At 43.6% G+C, this 21732-nt stretch overlaps 1 protein-coding gene across 1 annotated transcript in view; it reads right to left on the minus strand.

Annotated features, from left to right (window-relative positions):
- LOC130390588 (neuronal acetylcholine receptor subunit alpha-7-like) overlaps positions 1–7459 on the minus strand; it is a 47026-nt gene extending 39567 nt beyond the window's left edge. The window contains exons 1-2 of the mRNA XM_056600631.1: positions 7373–7459; positions 561–700 (exon numbers count right to left, since the gene is read on the minus strand). Of these exons, the coding sequence (XP_056456606.1) occupies positions 561–700; positions 7373–7433 (201 nt within the window). The 5' untranslated portion in view covers positions 7434–7459. The remainder of the gene's footprint in view (positions 1–560; positions 701–7372) is intronic.
- Positions 7460–21732: the final 14273 nt, after the last annotated feature.

The following is a 21732-nucleotide window of genomic DNA, read 5'->3' on the forward strand; positions in this document are numbered from 1 at the left end:
GCCTACAGAAACTATAGATAGTTAATGTGACAATCACATTATTAAAAATAAACTTGGAGCAATGATTTACTGAGGAACTATGTTTTTGGGGAGCATGCTTTTGCAGGGAGTTCGCCGCCCCACCTGCCCATATGGACGGCACGCGGCTGGTCATCTGTCCATTATGAACTCACCCAATGGTTTGAAATCACGGTTCTGAATTTCAGAATCTGTGCCTTTTATCCAAACCCAGGCAGATTTTGGATTCAGCTGGCCGAGACATTTGAGTTTTATTCGAATATCGAGTCCCTGTGGAAGAGTCGCTTATGGCTAGTCTTAATAATAATAAAAGGCTAAAGCAGATATATCAGAGGTCAATGTACCACATGTTAATCTCTCATATGTGTGGTTGGAGAACCAAATTGAGTAATTCTGCCATACAAACCCAGCACAGCTAACACCGCCAAAATAATCCTCACACACATTTAAATGTACATTGTACACATATTTTACACGCAAACACACACATATTATACAGAGACACACACACACACACACATACACACACACAGTTTTCTCACCACGTCTATGATCTGCAGCAGCGTGAGGCCCAGCTCCACCAGGATGGCGGTTGAGTCGTTGACCACAGGCCGCTCCAGACGGTTGTAGTTGGCCAGCAGCTCCTTGTACAGCCTCCTCTGGTGCTCGCCCTGCAGAGACTCTGGGGAGAGAGGCCAGGAGGGTCAGGAGGTACAAGACTGTGGGAGCCCTGAAGGGGCCATGTCCAGGGGACTGAGATACACTCTGAACTCCAACGCAACCAGAGGGACTGCTGGGGTTAGGTTGGGGGACAGATGCCTTCAGAACTATCATCCAGTTTCAGTCTTAACAGAGAGGCCTCTTAAGTATCTCTATGATGAGTGTGACACCACAAAGCTAGTTCCCTTTCTTGAAGGACTCCCTTTGTCATTTGTTACCACTGAGTTAGCCGGCACGTTCAACAAATTTATTTTAAAAAAAAAATTAAAAAAAGTTTATTTCGATTTTTTGGCCATGTTTCTCCAGGATCATTAAGATTTGTTACTTCCATGTCCAACAACATGACTACCTAATCTATTTCCTTCCCCCTCTTTCTCACTTCTATTTCCTTCCCCCCTTTCTCACTTTTACACGCACACACACAAACACACACAAGCACACACACACACTCACACAGACAAGCACACACACACACACACAAGCACACACACAAGCACACACACACACACACACACACACACACACACACACACACACACACACAGAAAGCATTTATACGCACATGCACACTCACTTGCACATACATACATGTGCACGCACGCACGCACATACACACAAACACAAACACACACACCACACACTCAGGTGTGTTGATAAATATTGATAGACTTCCCTATGAAGACACAATGACAAACACACACTCAAATAAATTCCATGTCAGCAGTCAACAGCGGCCTTTTATTTCATATTTTATGACTATGAAAAGCAGGGAAAAACAAACCCTACACACTGAACACCAAGAAAATGACTTAGTAATGCACATTACTGAGATTTTCTTCTAATGAAAATCTGCAAAGTAAAAGTTATTGATAAGGATAAATACCATTGTACGTGGAAACCAAATTAAGTGGTTGCTAGGTGCCAGGGGTCTGAAATTCTGAATTTATTTTCTAGTCAAATACATGATTAGAAAGAAATCCCCATCAAGATGGGGGATATGAGGGTTTGCTAAACCCAAGCAGAGAGTGGTTTGGAAGACAGAAAACAGGGTAGTAGATATTGTACATACAGTGAGAGACAGAGACAAAGAGACAGAGTGAGAGACAGTTACATGATACAACAGATACACAAACACACATTTACATGAAGACAAGACTAACTTCTTGGAATATTCATAGATCTAAAAGAAAATACATTGCATGTTTTGCATGTGGTGTGTGTGTGTGTGTTTGTGTATGCGTGTGTGCGCTTTTTTATGTGTGTGTTTGTGAATGTGTGTGTGTGTGTGTGTGTGTGTGTGTGTGTGTGTGTGTGTGTGTGTGTGTGTGTGTGTGTGTGTGTGTGTGTGTGTGTGTGTGTGTGTGTGTGTGTGTGTGTGTGTGCGTGCGTGCGTGCGTGCGTGCGTGCGTGCGTGCGTGCGTGCGTGCGTGCGTGCGTTTTTTTTTTATTTAATAGATTTGATTTCCTGTATTCTGGTGCATTTTGGGGATGACCACTACCTATTTACCTACTTTTCATTCAGATTCATAGCCTACATCCTGACTTGCAGGGCCTGGACAAGAAGAGACAGAACCACTTCATGGCCATTCCATGGATGGATCTGGAGGAAGACTGAAGGACTCATCATATGTCCGTCGCTCATCCCCATATCTGGTTTTAGTCAACGAAAGCACTCTGGTTCCAAGTTCTAATTGACAGGTCTGCAGACACACACATGAGCCTACGTATGTATGCAAACCCAGACACACACACCCATACAGACTCACAGTTTCAAAGACATTCAAGCACGTTCAAGCACACCCAAACACACTTTCACACTGAAACACACACATGTACACACACCACATGCACAAACACACACATGCAGACACACACACACACACACTATATTATACAGCAACGTGTGATTCATATTGCCTTTGCTTGCCTATTCTATTCTAAAGACTATTCTGGATCAAAGGAAACCCATTTCTATTTGTCTGTGTGTGTTTATGTGATGTTTTGGTTGTCACGTTCATATGAGGTTTGTGTAGTTCTGTTGTTGTTTGCTTTGAAAGGGACCAGTGTGTCAGATATTACACATTTGTGTATCAATCTAAAATGTATGTTTCTAATGAAAGCCAGAGGCATAATTAACACAGCCAAGGGCCGCTGTCCCGGGCCCCTCCATGCATCCCCTCTCCAGGGGCCCGGGTCCAGCTGGGGGCCCTCTTTAACGGTTTACGTGTCATCAGTTTCACATGCCTTTATTGAAACTGAGGTCATGTCTCACAGCAAATATGTTTCCAGATATAGACATAATAACTACAGACAAATACGAGGAGGAAGCTTCAATTCACATAATACACAGAATTATACAGAGAGAAGGAGCAGAGATAGAAACACACATTTATGTGAGAAGGGAAGAGAACAATTTGTATTATTTTATGCACAATGTTTAATGTAAAGGCAGAGTTGGAGGTGGTGACAGGAGTAGATAGACAGATCGATGGATCAATAAATCGATAGATAGATAAATAGATCGATAGATAAATAGATAGATATTGTTGTGTGTGGGGGGGGGGGCGTTGGAGGTTTTCCAGACAGGACTTAAATGGCATACGAAAATGCTAGTAGCATCCTAATGAGGAGTCAGCACTCAGAACTCGGTTGCCACTACCTTCAACTAATCCATCATAGTGTACTCTCTCTCTCTCTCTCTCTCTCTCTCTCTCTCTCTCTCTCTCTCTCTCTCTCTCTCTCTCTCTCTCTCTCTCTCTCTCTCTCTCTCTCTCTCTCTCTCTCTCTCTCTCTCTCTCTCTCTCTCTCTCTCTCTCTCTCTGTGCACATTAAACACATTCACACAAACAGGAGTGGTTATGTCTTTTGGCACTAAAGTACCTCCCTGTATCTCAGGTTGTTTGAGTGAATGAGTTAACTGATGAAGCTTACTGAACCCAACCAACCGCTCTGGTGTACTGAATTGACCCCTGGACACATACACACACATACTCACATACGTATAAACACACACACATGCACACACACACACATACACACACATGCAGGCATACTTCTATACAAATCACGCAAATTTAAAAAGTCCTGTTGAACACAGTTCAAATAAAGTATAGGCACCAGAAAATAGGGACTTCTGTCTGTTATAGAGCAGAGAATCAGTCAAGTGTACGTTGTATACATACGTGTGTGTGTGTGTGTAGTGTTAGTATGGTGTGTTTGTGTGTGTGTGTGTGTGTGTGTGTGTGTGTGTGTGTGTGTGTGTGTGTGTGTGTGTGTGTGTGTGTGTGTGTGTGTGTGTGTGTGTGTGTGTGTGTGTGTGTGTGTATGTGTGTGTGGGTCATGTAGATTAGACTGGAAGACGGGAACAGTACATATCTATCTATATATCTACATATCTAGTTCACAAGATGAGGAACAGACATCGGTATAGCCTTACAACGTAACATTGGAACATACTTAGAGAGAGGGTACTGTATTGAGGATGTCTCTAGTGTTGGCGTTGGAGCCAGCCCATTGCACATGGGGAATACACTTATTCATAAGTGCTGCGTCATCCTAGTTCCAGTACGATTAGTGGTAATCAGTCAATTTAATTGTTCCTTCTTTTAATAAATGACATCTAGATTTTTCATGAGGGCTAATGTTTGCCAACCAACAGCATCTAAAACTAGAAACGATTCCTCACACAGATGTGTTTAGAAAGGCCAGGACATGTCAGCCTGGACGAGGTCAGAGGTCAAAGCACTCGGTCACTAGCTATGGAATTCAGGAGAGATAAAACAAGAACCAAAAACAACTTATAGCCCCTCCCCTCACCCCCAGCAGACAGGAGAATGATATGAGCTGGGAACTGTGATTTCACATCCTCCCGGGGGCACGTCCGGCATAATGCCCCAGGGAGGAGGAGGGAGGAGGGGGGAGGATGCGGGGAGGAGGGGGGACAGAGATTAACAACAGGAGCGCCGACAGACAACCGCTCCCCGACCTCGACAGCTGACACCCGGACTAATGCACCGTGAAAAGACACATGTGTGATGTGTTGTTGTTTTGTTTCTGTGTCTGTATCTGTGTGTGTTTGTGTGTCAGTGTGTGTGTGTATGTATATGTATGTGTGTGTGTATGTGTGCGCATTTGTGTGTGTGTGTGTGTGTGTGTGTGTGTGTGTGTGTGTGTGTGTGTGTGTGTGTGTGTGTGTGTGTGTGTGTGTGTGTGTGTGCGCATTTGTGTGTGTGTGTGTGTGTGTGTGTGTGTGTGTGTGCGTTTGCATGTGTCTGTGTGCGTTTGTATGGATGTGTGTGTGTGCGCATATGTTTGTGTGTGTGCCTGTGTGTGTGTCTGTGTGTTTGTGCGTAGCTTGTGTGTGACAGTGACACTGAATATCAGCACCAATGGAAGTGGCAGGACTCAAAGACACAGCATAACCTCTGACACATGAGATAGCTAAAGAGTGGATCCATCATGGAGACCCTTCAGCTACAGAGTGGATCCATCATGGAGACCCTTCATCTGTCTTTGCTCCTCACGTTCATAACCTTCAAAGCTGTCTGCTTTAACAGCCTTGAAGGAACTCAGCCCAAGGTGAACAAATGAATGACTGGCACTCTTTAATATCAGACATTAAACATTTAGCTGGCTGAAATATGTGGGTCCGTGTGGCCGTAAGTGGCCGCTGTGTGCCGCATATATAAAATCAGCCAAGTGTGTGATCAACTCAAGCTAAGGTCACATTTAAAGTGGCCAGAGCCAGAAGCAGCCGCCAGCTTTCAACACAAGGGAGTTCAACTCCAACTCCCATGTGTTTAACAAAGCCACACTATCAACTGATCTACTGCATACACTCGGGGGGGGGGGGGGGGGGGGGCGGCATACAATATAATGAATATTAGCAGACTTGAGATAAGCAAGCAAGTATACACAGACATGCACAGACAAACACATACACACAATTACTTCTCAAACCCATATACAGCAAAGAACCAGAATGATGTATGGATGCACCAACACACCCAGCCACAACTAATCCAGACATCATCAGACCCTCATCAGGGGTCATGTGACTTTCTGGGGGGGAGAGCAGCTCAGGGTGTAGAGTGTTATGGGGGGGGGGGTGCTTGTGCATTAATGGATGCATATAGTTTTATAATCTATGGCTAAAAACCACTTGAGGTTAATCTTAATCCAGCAGCTCAAACCTCTGGCGTGATACAGTACAGTTCTACAGCACCTCGTTCACTGCCTTTAGCACCCAGCCACAGTTGCTATCTCTCTCCAGCTGTTTCAGAAAAACAAGTTTAGTCTGATTCTGTACTGAATAGAACACCTCCATCTGGTGAGTGTGAAGTTCTCAGTCCTAAGAGTTTAAATGGGTCTGTGTTTCAGAAGACTTTCGGGATTCCGTTGCACACACTTTCCAGGCAGAAAGAGCTTGAATCATTTTAAATATTGCGGTTAACGCCATGTTTTCAACAAAGGATAAAGGTTGAATGAGGTGAAGGTTTAGAGACCCAGACAACACAGAAACACGTTCTAAAAGTAAATGAAATAGATGGGGGAACCTGTTAAGATATGCAATAAAAAAAATGCTAAAGAGTTACGCAGAGAAATAGAAAGAGACAGAGAGAGCGAGAGAAAGGGAGGGAGAGAGAGGGAGAGAAAGGGAGGTAGAAGTGAAGCCACACTTGGTAAAAACAACGCTAGAAAATAATGGGTGCGCTACTTCTGGATATATCGGTTTAATTTAAGCATCCCACTCTGTGTACACGCAAAATAAATAAATGATCTAATTTCATCATCCACCACTAACTACAATAACAGAGAACAGCACCTTTGAAACCAGCCTGAACCTTCTGGAATGTGTTATTATGTTAAGCGCTGCTTAGTTGCACCGTTTCCTGCCACATAGTGAGCCCCCCCTGCCCAGCCACAGTTAGAAATTACATTTTCAATCAAAATAATTAATCTATGACATGCAAGAAAAAATCCCATACAATTCCTACTTCCAAAGCCTTGTGCGTTGCCCCAAAGATAGCATATGATAAGCTATGTAGACAATTATTATTATATATAACTATATTACTGCTAAAATTATGCAGCTAGTGACTGTTATCGTTGTGGCCATTTAGTTAATGATGATATATTGTCATGGTGTGTAGTCTTATTCACACAAAGCCATATGACTGAAATACTCTCTTGAAATTTGAACCCAAGTAGGATGTTGGAGTTACACTCCATGATAAAAAGATTGGCCCGAAGAGATGCTCTCCAAAGAATTGTTGAAGTCACTTTTTTCTCTTCAAAAGGAGAGTAAAAGGGCCATATCTGCATCTAACTACGAAACAGAAATCTAAACCGATAGAAACGCAGTCTAATAATGCAGTCTGAGAACTGAGAAAATTTCAGAAAAAGTGCTGTGCTGAGCAGTATATGCAAGTAGGCAACTGATGTCTTGAAGGCATAAGCATTGTCATGATTATTTGTGTAGAAAGTTATTAGGACTGACGGAAAAACATTTTGTAAACATACAGTCTGTATGCAAAGTAACAGTTTCAGTGTAGATAGCAGTAGCCTACAATACTCGTCTAATGCCGCTCACATTATGCAGGAAAACACAAATAAGAGCCTATGAAAAGCCTACCTTTGAAAGTGAGGGCGATTAAGATGTAGAAGCCAACAGAACAGAACTTGTGGCGTCGCATCCTTGTACCTCTGAGCTCCGAACGGCTCTGTGGTTGACAGGGGGTAGCGGCTCTGGGATATCAACATCTGTCTTGGGAGAGGACCACAGACACGAGCAGAGGAGGCGTGCACGGTGCGCGCGATGAGTAGAGGCTGGCGCAGTCACGCTGCTAAAAAAACACGCGAATTGTACCCGACATGTGCCGATGCAATTTAGGTTGAACGTTGTGTACCTTTAATAATACCGGCACAAACAGTGACATAGACATCGTTTTTTAAGGTAAATTTGTGGTTGGAAGCCACATAGACATTCCCTCGTCTCTTTGAGCACTTACCTGGTTCCCTTCCCTCTAGGATCACATCTGTGTTTGGGTGCGCGGTGAGTGCGTCGCGGTCTTTATAAATGGACATAATACTTAATACTACTACTACTACTACTACTACTACTAGCCTAGTACTACTAGAAGAAGAAGAAGAAGAAGAAGAAGAAGAAGAAGAAGAAGAAGAAGAAGAAGAAGAAGAAAAAGAAGAAGAAGACATAATAATAATAATAATAATAATAATAATAATAATAATAATAATAATAATAATAATAATAATAATAATAATAACAATTATTATTATTATTATTATTATTATTATTATTATAATAATTATAATTATAATAATAATAACAATTATGCATAATACTGTGACCAATCCAGGTACGAGGAAAATAATTTTGATTACATTCGTCATGGAAACACAGCTTATAGCCGCGTTTCCATCTAAAAGGTGATGCGAATCTTTAGAAAGTTCGCAAAAAAGTCCATCAAGTGGTTGCAGCGGAATAGGGTGATGACGTTACACTTTGATGTCGGCAGGGTTGCTATGGCCGGTCGTTATGCGGAAATCGGAAAGACTGTCAGTCCTAATAATAATAATAATACAATAAATTTAGAGGCGCCTTTCAAGACACCCAAGGTCACCTTACAGAGCATATAGTCATCATAAATCGTTTAAAAAACAAGACATTGTGGAGAAAAAAAAAAATAAATAAATAAATAAATAAATGAGTAAATATAATAAATAAAAAAAATAAAACAAAAACAAGACAAAACAAAACAAACAAACAATCAAAACAGTGATCAGTTAGACGTTGTGTGCGAATTTGAACAGGTGAGTTTTGAGTTGTGACTTGAAGGTTGTAATGGTGTCTGACTGTTTTATGTGTGGGGGAGGGAGTTCCAGAGCCTGGGTGCTGAACAGCTGAATGACCGGGCACCCATTGTAGTGAGTCGTGATTTGGGGATACATAGTAGTCCAGCAGAGGTTGAGCGGAGGGAGCGGGAGGGAGTGTATTCTTGGACGAGGTCGCAGAAGTAACTGGGGGCTAGGTTGTGGAGAGCTTTGTAGATGAGGAGTAGGGTTTTGTATTGGATGCGGTAGTGTACTGGGAGCCAGTGAAGTTGGATGAGGACAGGGGTGATGTGGTCAGATGATTAGGTGCGGGTGATGATCCGGGCGGCTGAGTTCTGAATGATCTGCAGTCTGTTGATGAGTTTGGTGGGGAGTCCGGTGAGGAGGGCGTTGCAGTAGTCTATGCGTGATGTGACAAATGAGTGAACTAGGATTTCAGTGCTGGATTGGGTCAGTAATGGGCGGAGTCTGGCGATGTTGTGGAGGTGGAAGAATGCAGTCCGGGTGATGTTGTGAATATGGGGTGCGAATGAGAGGGTGTTGTCCAGGATGACGCCGAGGCTCTTGACTTTGGAGGAGAAGGGTACTGGGAATCCATCGATGATTATGAGTGGAGCTGGGGTGTGTTGTGATTTAATGAGGGTGGATTTGGATCCGATGAGCAGGGCCTCGGTCTTGTTTCCGTTGAGTTTCAGGAAGTTCCTGCTCAACCAGCGCCGGATCTCTTCCAGGCACGTGATGAGGGAGGTGGGGGGGATGGCTGTGTGTGTTCTGTGTGTTCAAAGTTCGCTACGTCACAGCTGTTTCGAAAAGTGTGTTTCCTTCTCTCATTTTGCGAATTTACTCTCTTTCGCATTTCTCAAAAACCACCTCAAGCGAGTGGATAAACCTTTTTGCGAATTAGAGGATTTTTATGCGAATTTTGGTGTTTCCATCACCGTTTACTGATTCGATACTTCGAAGTTCGCATAAAATCAGGGGGATGGAAACGCACCTAGTGTCTTCATCATCCTAATGGTATTCATCTTCTGACCGCTGTTCTGCCGGACGTTCGACATATCAACGTACACTTGGCAATTAAAGGAAGGTAGTTACGTTTGGCACTTCAAGAACTATTAGTACAAACCCAGTCTCACAGCAACATGTTGGTCCACACATGTTGGGCCTGCGTCCACGTCACGTGAGTCATGCGACTGTAAATCCAACAAGATGGTTTCGGCATTAAAAAGCTTTTTTAGAAATGTGATTTTTTTTTTTGTCATAGTCTTCATTCAGTGATTGTAGATGATGTTAAGTTGGTCACCCTGACCTACACTCTGAAAATCAGACCTGTTTCCTTACAAGAAGAGGTTAGGAGTGAAATGCACATTTACTTCTTGTTATCTCATAAGGGGCGTCGTGCTGGCTTCTTGACCCCTGACTTGAAAAACTTGCCTAGAGGCTGGCTGTGTCTACACGCCTTGAGGCACAATTTTACACCTCCATCCCAAAAAAGCTGGGGGACTAGAAACTGCCCGCTGTTGTATGCACATTTACTGTTGGAGGTTACGCCCCCTTTTCATCCGCACATTCCCCTGGGTCCCGGGGAAGTTACATCCGAGATTTGGCTTTATAGTTTGGGCAAAAAAGGTTTTCCAAAATGGGCTGTTTTATTTACAAAGTGTGGAACACAAGACCTAGTGGATCAGGATGAGGTGTAAACAGCAGTTCCTACCGCCCTGAGACTTGACCACATTATTCTAGGGCCTGACTGGGACCCCCACACTGAAACACTGGAGGGCAGGGAGGGCTGGTCCATGGTTTAGGGTTAGGGTTAGGGTCTGCCATTTGCTAAGGGACGCACAATTTGAACAGAGTGAACCCAAGATGCCCCCTGGTTGAAGGGCTAACTGCCAAGTTTCAATCTCTTTTCTCTGATTTTAGATTCATTTCTAACATGGGCTTGGGAGTCTTGTGGGGGTCTTTCCTGTAGGGCTGGAGCCCCCTAATTGCAAATCATATAAAAGAGAGACGTCTCTATCTCATTCACATTGTAGGCTACCATTAATGGAGTGTACCACCTCTCAGGGACGGACAACATCACTTGTATGTATAATCCTCCTTTAGCCCCTCTTCCATATAAAACTCCCCCATATCTTTAGCTCATGTCCAACTGTACTAGACCCCTAGATCACCCTCTGCCAACACTCCGGTTGATACAGCCTCCAAGCATATCATTAAGTTGAACGCCCTAATTCATATAGAAGTGGTCAATATGAGTACAACGGGCCCACCCCATGCTTCAAACCATAGCGGGGGGCCTGGCGTTACCCCTGGGCTGTAATAACCTCTCATACATGAGTGGGTCATTACCGGCCCTCTGTGAGGCACTGTTCTGTCTGGCGCACCTTAGTATATCTGTCTTTTTCCTAGCCAGCGTAACCTTTTTTACGACAAAAATAAAACAGGGAACAGAAATGTAACTCAATGCACGTCATGTTTGAAATGCATGTTGTGTAATAAAATGTTATTCAGGTTATTTCTTAAACAGAATATAGCCTACCCCGATTCTTTCCAAACCCCAAATAAGCATGGAGAACGCCACGAGCAATTTAACTGACTAACTGAACCTAATATACAGTCACTGAATGAAAATTATGACAATATAGACACATTTCTACTCAGAGCTGTTATCGAAACGTATTTTAATGCCGTAAGCATGTTAATAATGCATTTTGAACTGATAATCAGTGAGATTATGTCTGCCATCTTGTTTTATTTACAGACAGAACCTTGACAGTCATGTGACGGGACACAGGCCTATATAAAGAATAGACCAAAGAACGTGTTTAGGATTTCTGCTTAGACCAACGTAGTTGTACTGCATTTTGGGAGACTGGTTTACAGGTAGACAGGAGCAATAAAAAATGATATAATACATTTATGGGAAAAATAGTAATGAAAAAGGACAAAGTGAAGGGCAGGATAGTAGGTGGCTGTTAGGTGTGTGACTACCAGCAGTAATGTTCTGGGTTAAGAAACCACAAGGTCCATTCTCTTCCTGGAGAGCTCTAACCCTGCCAGTACATCGTCCTTCTCATCGGTTCTCATTCTCCTCGACCTGTCCGCAGCATTTGACACAGTGAACCACCAGATCCTCCTTGCCACTCTTGCCGAACTTGGCATCGCTGAATCTGCTCTTTCCTGGTTCACATCCTACCTGACGAACCGCACCTATCAAGTGACATGGAATGGCTCCCTGTCCAAACCTTGCACGCTTGAAACTGGTGTCCCTCAAGGCTCTGTACTGGGGACTCTTCTGTTCTCCCTCTGTACCAGATCTCTGGGCTCGGTAATTGCATCACACAGCTTTTCCTATCACTGTTATGCTGACGACATTCAGCTATTTCTCTCTTACCCCTCATCTGATAAAGTTCTGATTGCAACACGCATATCGGAATGTCTGGCGGACGTCAGCACCTGGACAACTGCCCATCACCTGAGGCTTAACCTCAACAAAACCGAGCTCCTCCTAATCACAGGGAAAGATAGCCCACAAATGGACTTACTGGTCACCGTTGAGAACATCACTGTATCTTCTTCTCCAACTGCCAGAAACCTCGGTTTGGTATTGAACAATCAGTTATGCTGCACCGCAAACATCACTGCGGTGGCCCGATCCTGCAGATTTGCACTTTACAACATCTGCAGAATCTGGCCCTTCCTCCCAAGGGAAGCAGCTCAGCTTCTTGTCCAATCACTGTTCGTCTCCCGCCTCGACTACTGCAACTCACTCCTGGCTGGACTTCCTGCCTCTGCGATTATACCTTTGCAGCGCATCCAGAATGCGGCAGCGCGCCTCGTGTTCAACCTACCGAAGTTCTCCCATGTGACTCCCCTCTTCCGGGACCTCCACTGTCTCACTGTAATAGCTTGCATTAAATTTAAAACGATGGTACTGGCATACAAGGCAGTCGATGGAACTGCCCCTGCCTACCTCCAAGCATTGCTAAAGCCACACACCCGACAGCGATATATATTGTTGCACTTCTTATGACAAATGTACTTATTGTAAGTCGCTTTGGATAAAAGCGTCTGCTAAATGCCCTAAATGTAAATGTAAATGTAAAGCTCATAATTGCAACCCGGTCTCCCGGTACAAATAACAGGATTGGACAATTTCAACTACGTGCATTATGGATGGGCATGATTAATCGACGATCGACTAATTGATCGTTAAGAATTTCGTCGATTGCGTACATTTTTCGTCGATTAAACTAATGCAGTGTGCAATTTAACATTTTACCACACGGGGGCAATATTTAAATTTGCGGCTCCTCCCCCGCATTAAACATCCCGCTTTGAACTGTGAACTCTTTACGCCTAGCAGCTATAAAAAGCTATAAAAACTATAAAAACTACAAAATGACTATTAATGCAGGCTATGTGGAAAATGCGCCGACTTTGGCTCAGCCTGGCTCCGCCCTCTTCCGCTACGTAGCTAAGATGGCTGCTGTTGAGTACGAAAAGTGTACATCATCACACACTTCGTGATTTGACCGTTTTCAGTACACTTATTTTCGCCCGATCTGAACGCCCTACGTATTCAAACTAGTAAGTACGGCTAGTAAGTACGGATAGTATGGATATTGGAACACGGCGATGTAATCATGAAGCGGACGAGGCCACGGCAAAGTCCCCTCCGCTTGAAGATAGTCTTGCCCGGGGCGTAACTGGACGTAGAACCGCCACTGTGTGGGACCATTATGATTTAAAAAATGACTTCTTGGGGAGCACTATAGGCCTACCACTCAAGGAGAGGTTAGCATCGAAGCAGAAATAAAGAACTTTCTGAGCCCCTGGATTGTGGAAAGTTGTTCCCCCGCCTTGCCAAGGTATTTGTGCATCACGGCAACGTCGGTCCCCTCAGAGAGGATGTTTTCGGCGGCTGGACTGACGGTCACCAGGCTGCGGTCGCGTTTGACCCCAGAGCATGTCAACATGCTCATCTTTCTGAAGAAAAATCCGTAGACTGGTTGGTTATAACATGATTGCCTTTTTTATATTATTATTGTTATTATTTTGGGAAGAAACTAGGGTTGTGTTTATTTTTAGTTATGTTTATGAGCACCGGCTTCGAGCTGCATGCTCCGTTGCTTAGAGCAGAGTAGCGCACAACTATTGAACGGATCTGGTTTAACTGAGTTGTTCATCTAATAATAAAGATCCCAATGAGGAAAACACGCTGATTTTCATTTCATTTTGAATATAGCATATAAATACTTAAGAAATATCACACGAGAGGGAGTGCGTTGTATCAGCACGGCTGTGATTGTGCCGAAGATAATCACAGCTGTGCTGATATTCACTACAACAGCACGACCTCGAGTGAGATATTGATTTTATACAACAGTTCTACAAGCACCATTAATTAGTTAACATTTGTTTGTTTAATTATTTATTTGGCACCGCCAACATAAATGGATCCGCGACTGGGACTGAACTGTTGCAAAGCAACACACACACTAGCTAGCAGAACATAAACAGCGGAGTGATACATGTATAGTTAAAAGTCCCGGTGCTCTTATACTTGGTCTGAACTAAATTTGAATGTAAAATATTAACGATTAATCGACTAATTGATCGTTAATTCTCCCGACGATCGACTAAGACAACTTAATCGAATGCCCATCCCTAACGTGCATACGCCAAAGTCCAATTGTGCATGCCGTTAATTCTTCGCATTAACTTCTGTGTGGCAGGAATGTTCGGTCTTTAGGGAGTCTTCAAGATGAAGGTCTATTTTTGACAGTTGGTCATTATCCTAAAGATTATGTATTGCTGTGTTATTTGAGGGAAATAATTTTTTTATAAAAAACTTACATTAGGTATGGCGAAACCCATAACAATAGACATGTTGAATGTACTAAATGCAATACAGTATCCAAACAAGTAAAAAGTGTGTGAGCCATGGCACTCTTAACGGTTGTGGACGTTTACGCAGGACGCAAAAAAAGACGCTTACTTCTGCACTAGGTAAGACTATTTTCTTTAAATGAATACTCCTAGCAACCACGTTGTAATGTACTGAATGTACTGTAATGTACTGAACAGTCACTGAATGAAAATTATGACAATATAGACACATTTCTACTCAGAGCTGTTATCGAAACGTATTTTAATGCCGTAAGCATGTTAATAATGCATTTTGAACTGATAATCAGTGAGATTATGTCTGCCATCTTGTTTTATTTACAGACAGAACCTTGACAGTCATGTGACGGGACACAGGCCTATATAAAGAATAGACCAAAGAACGTGTTTAGGATTTCTGCTTAGACCAACGTAGTTGTACTGCATTTTGGGAGACTGGTTTACAGGTAGACAGGAGCAATAAAAAATGATATAATACATTTATGGGAAAAATAGTAATGAAAAAGGACAAAGTGAAGGGCAGGATAGTAGGTGGCTGTTAGGTGTGTGACTACCAGCAGTAATGTTCTGGGTTAAGAAACCACAAGGTCCATTCTCTTCCTGGAGAGCTCTAACCCTGCCAGTACATCGTCCTTCTCATCGGTTCTCATTCTCCTCGACCTGTCCGCAGCATTTGACACAGTGAACCACCAGATCCTCCTTGCCACTCTTGCCGAACTTGGCATCGCTGAATCTGCTCTTTCCTGGTTCACATCCTACCTGACGAACCGCACCTATCAAGTGACATGGAATGGCTCCCTGTCCAAACCTTGCACGCTTGAAACTGGTGTCCCTCAAGGCTCTGTACTGGGGACTCTTCTGTTCTCCCTCTGTACCAGATCTCTGGGCTCGGTAATTGCATCACACAGCTTTTCCTATCACTGTTATGCTGACGACATTCAGCTATTTCTCTCTTACCCCTCATCTGATAAAGTTCTGATTGCAACACGCATATCGGAATGTCTGGCGGACGTCAGCACCTGGACAACTGCCCATCACCTGAGGCTTAACCTCAACAAAACCGAGCTCCTCCTAATCACAGGGAAAGATAGCCCACAAATGGACTTACTGGTCACCGTTGAGAACATCACTGTATCTTCTTCTCCAACTGCCAGAAACCTCGGTTTGGTATTGAACAATCAGTTATGCTGCACCGCAAACATCACTGCGGTGGCCCGATCCTGCAGATTTGCACTTTACAACATCTGCAGAATCTGGCCCTTCCTCACAAGGGAAGCAGCTCAGCTTCTTGTCCAATCACTGTTCGTCTCCCGCCTCGACTACTGCAACTCACTCCTGGCTGGACTTCCTGCCTCTGCGATTATACCTTTGCAGCGCATCCAGAATGCGGCAGCGCGCCTCGTGTTCAACCTACCGAAGTTCTCCCATGTGACTCCCCTCTTCCGGGACCTCCACTGTCTCACTGTAATAGCTTGCATTAAATTTAAAACGATGGTACTGGCATACAAGGCAGTCGATGGAACTGCCCCTGCCTACCTCCAAGCATTGCTAAAGCCACACACCCGACAGCGATATATATTGTTGCACTTCTTATGACAAATGTACTTATTGTAAGTCGCTTTGGATAAAAGCGTCTGCTAAATGCCCTAAATGTAAATGTAAATGTAAAGCTCATAATTGCAACCCGGTCTCCCGGTACAAATAACAGGATTGGACAATTTCAACTACGTGCATTATGGATGGGCATGATTAATCGACGATCGACTAATTGATCGTTAAGAATTTCGTCGATTGCGTACATTTTTCGTCGATTAAACTAATGCAGTGTGCAATTTAACATTTTACCACACGGGGGCAATATTTAAATTTGCGGCTCCTCCCCCGCATTAAACATCCCGCTTTGAACTGTGAACTCTTTACGCCTAGCAGCTATAAAAAGCTATAAAAACTATAAAAACTACAAAATGACTATTAATGCAGGCTATGTGGAAAATGCGCCGACTTTGGCTCAGCCTGGCTCCGCCCTCTTCCGCTACGTAGCTAAGATGGCTGCTGTTGAGTACGAAAAGTGTACATCATCACACACTTCGTGATTTGACCGTTTTCAGTACACTTATTTTCGCCCGATCTGAACGCCCTACGTATTCAAACTAGTAAGTACGGCTAGTAAGTACGGATAGTATGGATATTGGAACACGGCGATGTAATCATGAAGCGGACGAGGCCACGGCAAAGTCCCCTCCGCTTGAAGATAGTCTTGCCCGGGGCGTAACTGGACGTAGAACCGCCACTGTGTGGGACCATTATGATTTAAAAAATGACTTCTTGGGGAGCACTATAGGCCTACCACTCAAGGAGAGGTTAGCATCGAAGCAGAAATAAAGAACTTTCTGAGCCCCTGGATTGTGGAAAGTTGTTCCCCCGCCTTGCCAAGGTATTTGTGCATCACGGCAACGTCGGTCCCCTCAGAGAGGATGTTTTCGGCGGCTGGACTGACGGTCACCAGGCTGCGGTCGCGTTTGACCCCAGAGCATGTCAACATGCTCATCTTTCTGAAGAAAAATCCGTAGACTGGTTGGTTATAACATGATTGCCTTTTTTATATTATTATTGTTATTATTTTGGGAAGAAACTAGGGTTGTGTTTATTTTTAGTTATGTTTATGAGCACCGGCTTCGAGCTGCATGCTCCGTTGCTTAGAGCAGAGTAGCGCACAACTATTGAACGGATCTGGTTTAACTGAGTTGTTCATCTAATAATAAAGATCCCAATGAGGAAAACACGCTGATTTTCATTTCATTTTGAATATAGCATATAAATACTTAAGAAATATCACACGAGAGGGAGTGCGTTGTATCAGCACAGCTGTGATTATCTTCGGCACAATCACAGCCGTGCTGATACAACGCACTCCCTCTCGTGTGATATTTCTTAAGTATTTATATGCTATATTCAAAATGAAATGAAAATCAGCGTGTTTTCCTCATTGGGATCTTTATTATTAGATGAACAACTCAGTTAAACCAGATCCGTTCAATAGTTGTGCGCTACTCTGCTCTAAGCAACGGAGCATGCAGCTCGAAGCCGGTGCTCATAAACATAACTAAAAATAAACACAACCCTAGTTTCTTCCCAAAATAATAACAATAATAATATAAAAAAGGCAATCATGTTATAACCAACCAGTCTACGGATTTTTCTTCAGAAAGATGAGCATGTTGACATGCTCTGGGGTCAAACGCGACCGCAGCCTGGTGACCGTCAGTCCAGCCGCCGAAAACATCCTCTCTGAGGGGACCGACGTTGCCGTGATGCACAAATACCTTGGCAAGGCGGGGGAACAACTTTCCACAATCCAGGGGCTCAGAAAGTTCTTTATTTCTGCTTCGATGCTAACCTCTCCTTGAGTGGTAGGCCTATAGTGCTCCCCAAGAAGTCATTTTTTAAATCATAATGGTCCCACACAGTGGCGGTTCTACGTCCAGTTACGCCCCGGGCAAGACTATCTTCAAGCGGAGGGGACTTTGCCGTGGCCTCGTCCGCTTCATGATTACATCGCCGTGTTCCAATATCCATACTATCCGTACTTACTAGCCGTACTTACTAGTTTGAATACGTAGGGCGTTCAGATCGGGCGAAAATAAGTGTACTGAAAACGGTCAAATCACGAAGTGTGTGATGATGTACACTTTTCGTACTCAACAGCAGCCATCTTAGCTACGTAGCGGAAGAGGGCGGAGCCAGGCTGAGCCAAAGTCGGCGCATTTTCCACATAGCCTGCATTAATAGTCATTTTGTAGTTTTTATAGTTTTTATAGCTTTTTATAGCTGCTAGGCGTAAAGAGTTCACAGTTCAAAGCGGGATGTTTAATGCGGGGGAGGAGCCGCAAATTTAAATATTGCCCCCGTGTGGTAAAATGTTAAATTGCACACTGCATTAGTTTAATCGACGAAAAATGTACGCAATCGACGAAATTCTTAACGATCAATTAGTCGATCGTCGATTAATCATGCCCATCCATAATGCACGTAGTTGAAATTGTCCAATCCTGTTATTTGTACCGGGAGACCGGGTTGCAATTATGAGCTTTACATTTACATTTACATTTAGGGCATTTAGCAGACGCTTTTATCCAAAGCGACTTACAATAAGTACATTTGTCATAAGAAGTGCAACAATATATATCGCTGTCGGGTGTGTGGCTTTAGCAATGCTTGGAGGTAGGCAGGGGCAGTTCCATCGACTGCCTTGTATGCCAGTACCATCGTTTTAAATTTAATGCAAGCTATTACAGTGAGACAGTGGAGGTCCCGGAAGAGGGGAGTCACATGGGAGAACTTCGGTAGGTTGAACACGAGGCGCGCTGCCGCATTCTGGATGCGCTGCAAAGGTATAATCGCAGAGGCAGGAAGTCCAGCCAGGAGTGAGTTGCAGTAGTCGAGGCGGGAGACGAACAGTGATTGGACAAGAAGCTGAGCTGCTTCCCTTGTGAGGAAGGGCCAGATTCTGCAGATGTTGTAAAGTGCAAATCTGCAGGATCGGGCCACCGCAGTGATGTTTGCGGTGCAGCATAACTGATTGTTCAATACCAAACCGAGGTTTCTGGCAGTTGGAGAAGAAGATACAGTGATGTTCTCAACGGTGACCAGTAAGTCCATTTGTGGGCTATCTTTCCCTGTGATTAGGAGGAGCTCGGTTTTGTTGAGGTTAAGCCTCAGGTGATGGGCAGTTGTCCAGGTGCTGACGTCCGCCAGACATTCCGATATGCGTGTTGCAATCAGAACTTTATCAGATGAGGGGTAAGAGAGAAATAGCTGAATGTCGTCAGCATAACAGTGATAGGAAAAGCTGTGTGATGCAATTACCGAGCCCAGAGATCTGGTACAGAGGGAGAACAGAAGAGTCCCCAGTACAGAGCCTTGAGGGACACCAGTTTCAAGCGTGCAAGGTTTGGACAGGGAGCCATTCCATGTCACTTGATAGGTGCGGTTCGTCAGGTAGGATGTGAACCAGGAAAGAGCAGATTCAGCGATGCCAAGTTCGGCAAGAGTGGCAAGGAGGATCTGGTGGTTCACTGTGTCAAATGCTGTGGACAGGTCGAGGAGAATGAGAACCGATGAGAAGGACGATGTACTGGCAGGGTTAGAGCTCTCCAGGAAGAGAATGGACCTTGTGGTTTCTTAACCCAGAACATTACTGCTGGTAGTCACACACCTAACAGCCACCTACTATCCTGCCCTTCACTTTGTCCTTTTTCATTACTATTTTTCCCATAAATGTATTATATCATTTTTTATTGCTCCTGTCTACCTGTAAACCAGTCTCCCAAAATGCAGTACAACTACGTTGGTCTAAGCAGAAATCCTAAACACGTTCTTTGGTCTATTCTTTATATAGGCCTGTGTCCCGTCACATGACTGTCAAGGTTCTGTCTGTAAATAAAACAAGATGGCAGACATAATCTCACTGATTATCAGTTCAAAATGCATTTTTAACATGCTTACGGCATTAAAATACGTTTCGATAACAGCTCTGAGTAGAAATGTGTCTATATTGTCATAATTTTCATTCAGTGACTGTTCAGTACATTACAGTACATTCAGTACATTACAACGTGGTTGCTAGGAGTATTCATTTAAAGAAAATAGTCTTACCTAGTGCAGAAGTAAGCGTCTTTTTTTGCGTCCTGCGTAAACGTCCACAACCGTTAAGAGTGCCATGGCTCACACACTTTTTACTTGTTTGGATACTGTATTGCATTTAGTACATTCAACATGTCTATTGTTATGGGTTTCGCCATACCTAATGTAAGTTTTTTATAAAAAAATTATTTCCCTCAAATAACACAGCAATACATAATCTTTAGGATAATGACCAACTGTCAAAAATAGACCTTCATCTTGAAGACTCCCTAAAGACCGAACATTCCTGCCACACAGAAGTTAATGCGAAGAATTAACGGCATGCACAATTGGACTTTGGCGTATGCACGTTAGGGATGGGCATTCGATTAAGTTGTCTTAGTCGATCGTCGGGAGAATTAACGATCAATTAGTCGATTAATCGTTAATATTTTACATTCAAATTTAGTTCAGACCAAGTATAAGAGCACCGGGACTTTTAACTATACATGTATCACTCCGCTGTTTATGTTCTGCTAGCTAGTGTGTGTGTTGCTTTGCAACAGTTCAGTCCCAGTCGCGGATCCATTTATGTTGGCGGTGCCAAATAAATAATTAAACAAACAAATGTTAACTAATTAATGGTGCTTGTAGAACTGTTGTATAAAATCAATATCTCACTCGAGGTCGTGCTGTTGTAGTGAATATCAGCACAGCTGTGATTATCTTCGGCACAATCACAGCCGTGCTGATACAACGCACTCCCTCTCGTGTGATATTTCTTAAGTATTTATATGCTATATTCAAAATGAAATGAAAATCAGCGTGTTTTCCTCATTGGGATCTTTATTATTAGATGAACAACTCAGTTAAACCAGATCCGTTCAATAGTTGTGCGCTACTCTGCTCTAAGCAACGGAGCATGCAGCTCGAAGCCGGTGCTCATAAACATAACTAAAAATAAACACAACCCTAGTTTCTTCCCAAAATAATAACAATAATAATATAAAAAAGGCAATCATGTTATAACCAACCAGTCTACGGATTTTTCTTCAGAAAGATGAGCATGTTGACATGCTCTGGGGTCAAACGCGACCGCAGCCTGGTGACCGTCAGTCCAGCCGCCGAAAACATCCTCTCTGAGGGGACCGACGTTGCCGTGATGCACAAATACCTTGGCAAGGCGGGGGAACAACTTTCCACAATCCAGGGGCTCAGAAAGTTCTTTATTTCTGCTTCGATGCTAACCTCTCCTTGAGTGGTAGGCCTATAGTGCTCCCCAAGAAGTCATTTTTTAAATCATAATGGTCCCACACAGTGGCGGTTCTACGTCCAGTTACGCCCCGGGCAAGACTATCTTCAAGCGGAGGGGACTTTGCCGTGGCCTCGTCCGCTTCATGATTACATCGCCGTGTTCCAATATCCATACTATCCGTACTTACTAGCCGTACTTACTAGTTTGAATACGTAGGGCGTTCAGATCGGGCGAAAATAAGTGTACTGAAAACGGTCAAATCACGAAGTGTGTGATGATGTACACTTTTCGTACTCAACAGCAGCCATCTTAGCTACGTAGCGGAAGAGGGCGGAGCCAGGCTGAGCCAA

Source organism: Gadus chalcogrammus, chromosome 10, assembly GCF_026213295.1.
Source record: "Gadus chalcogrammus isolate NIFS_2021 chromosome 10, NIFS_Gcha_1.0, whole genome shotgun sequence".
Lineage (NCBI taxonomy): Eukaryota > Metazoa > Chordata > Actinopteri > Gadiformes > Gadidae > Gadus > Gadus chalcogrammus.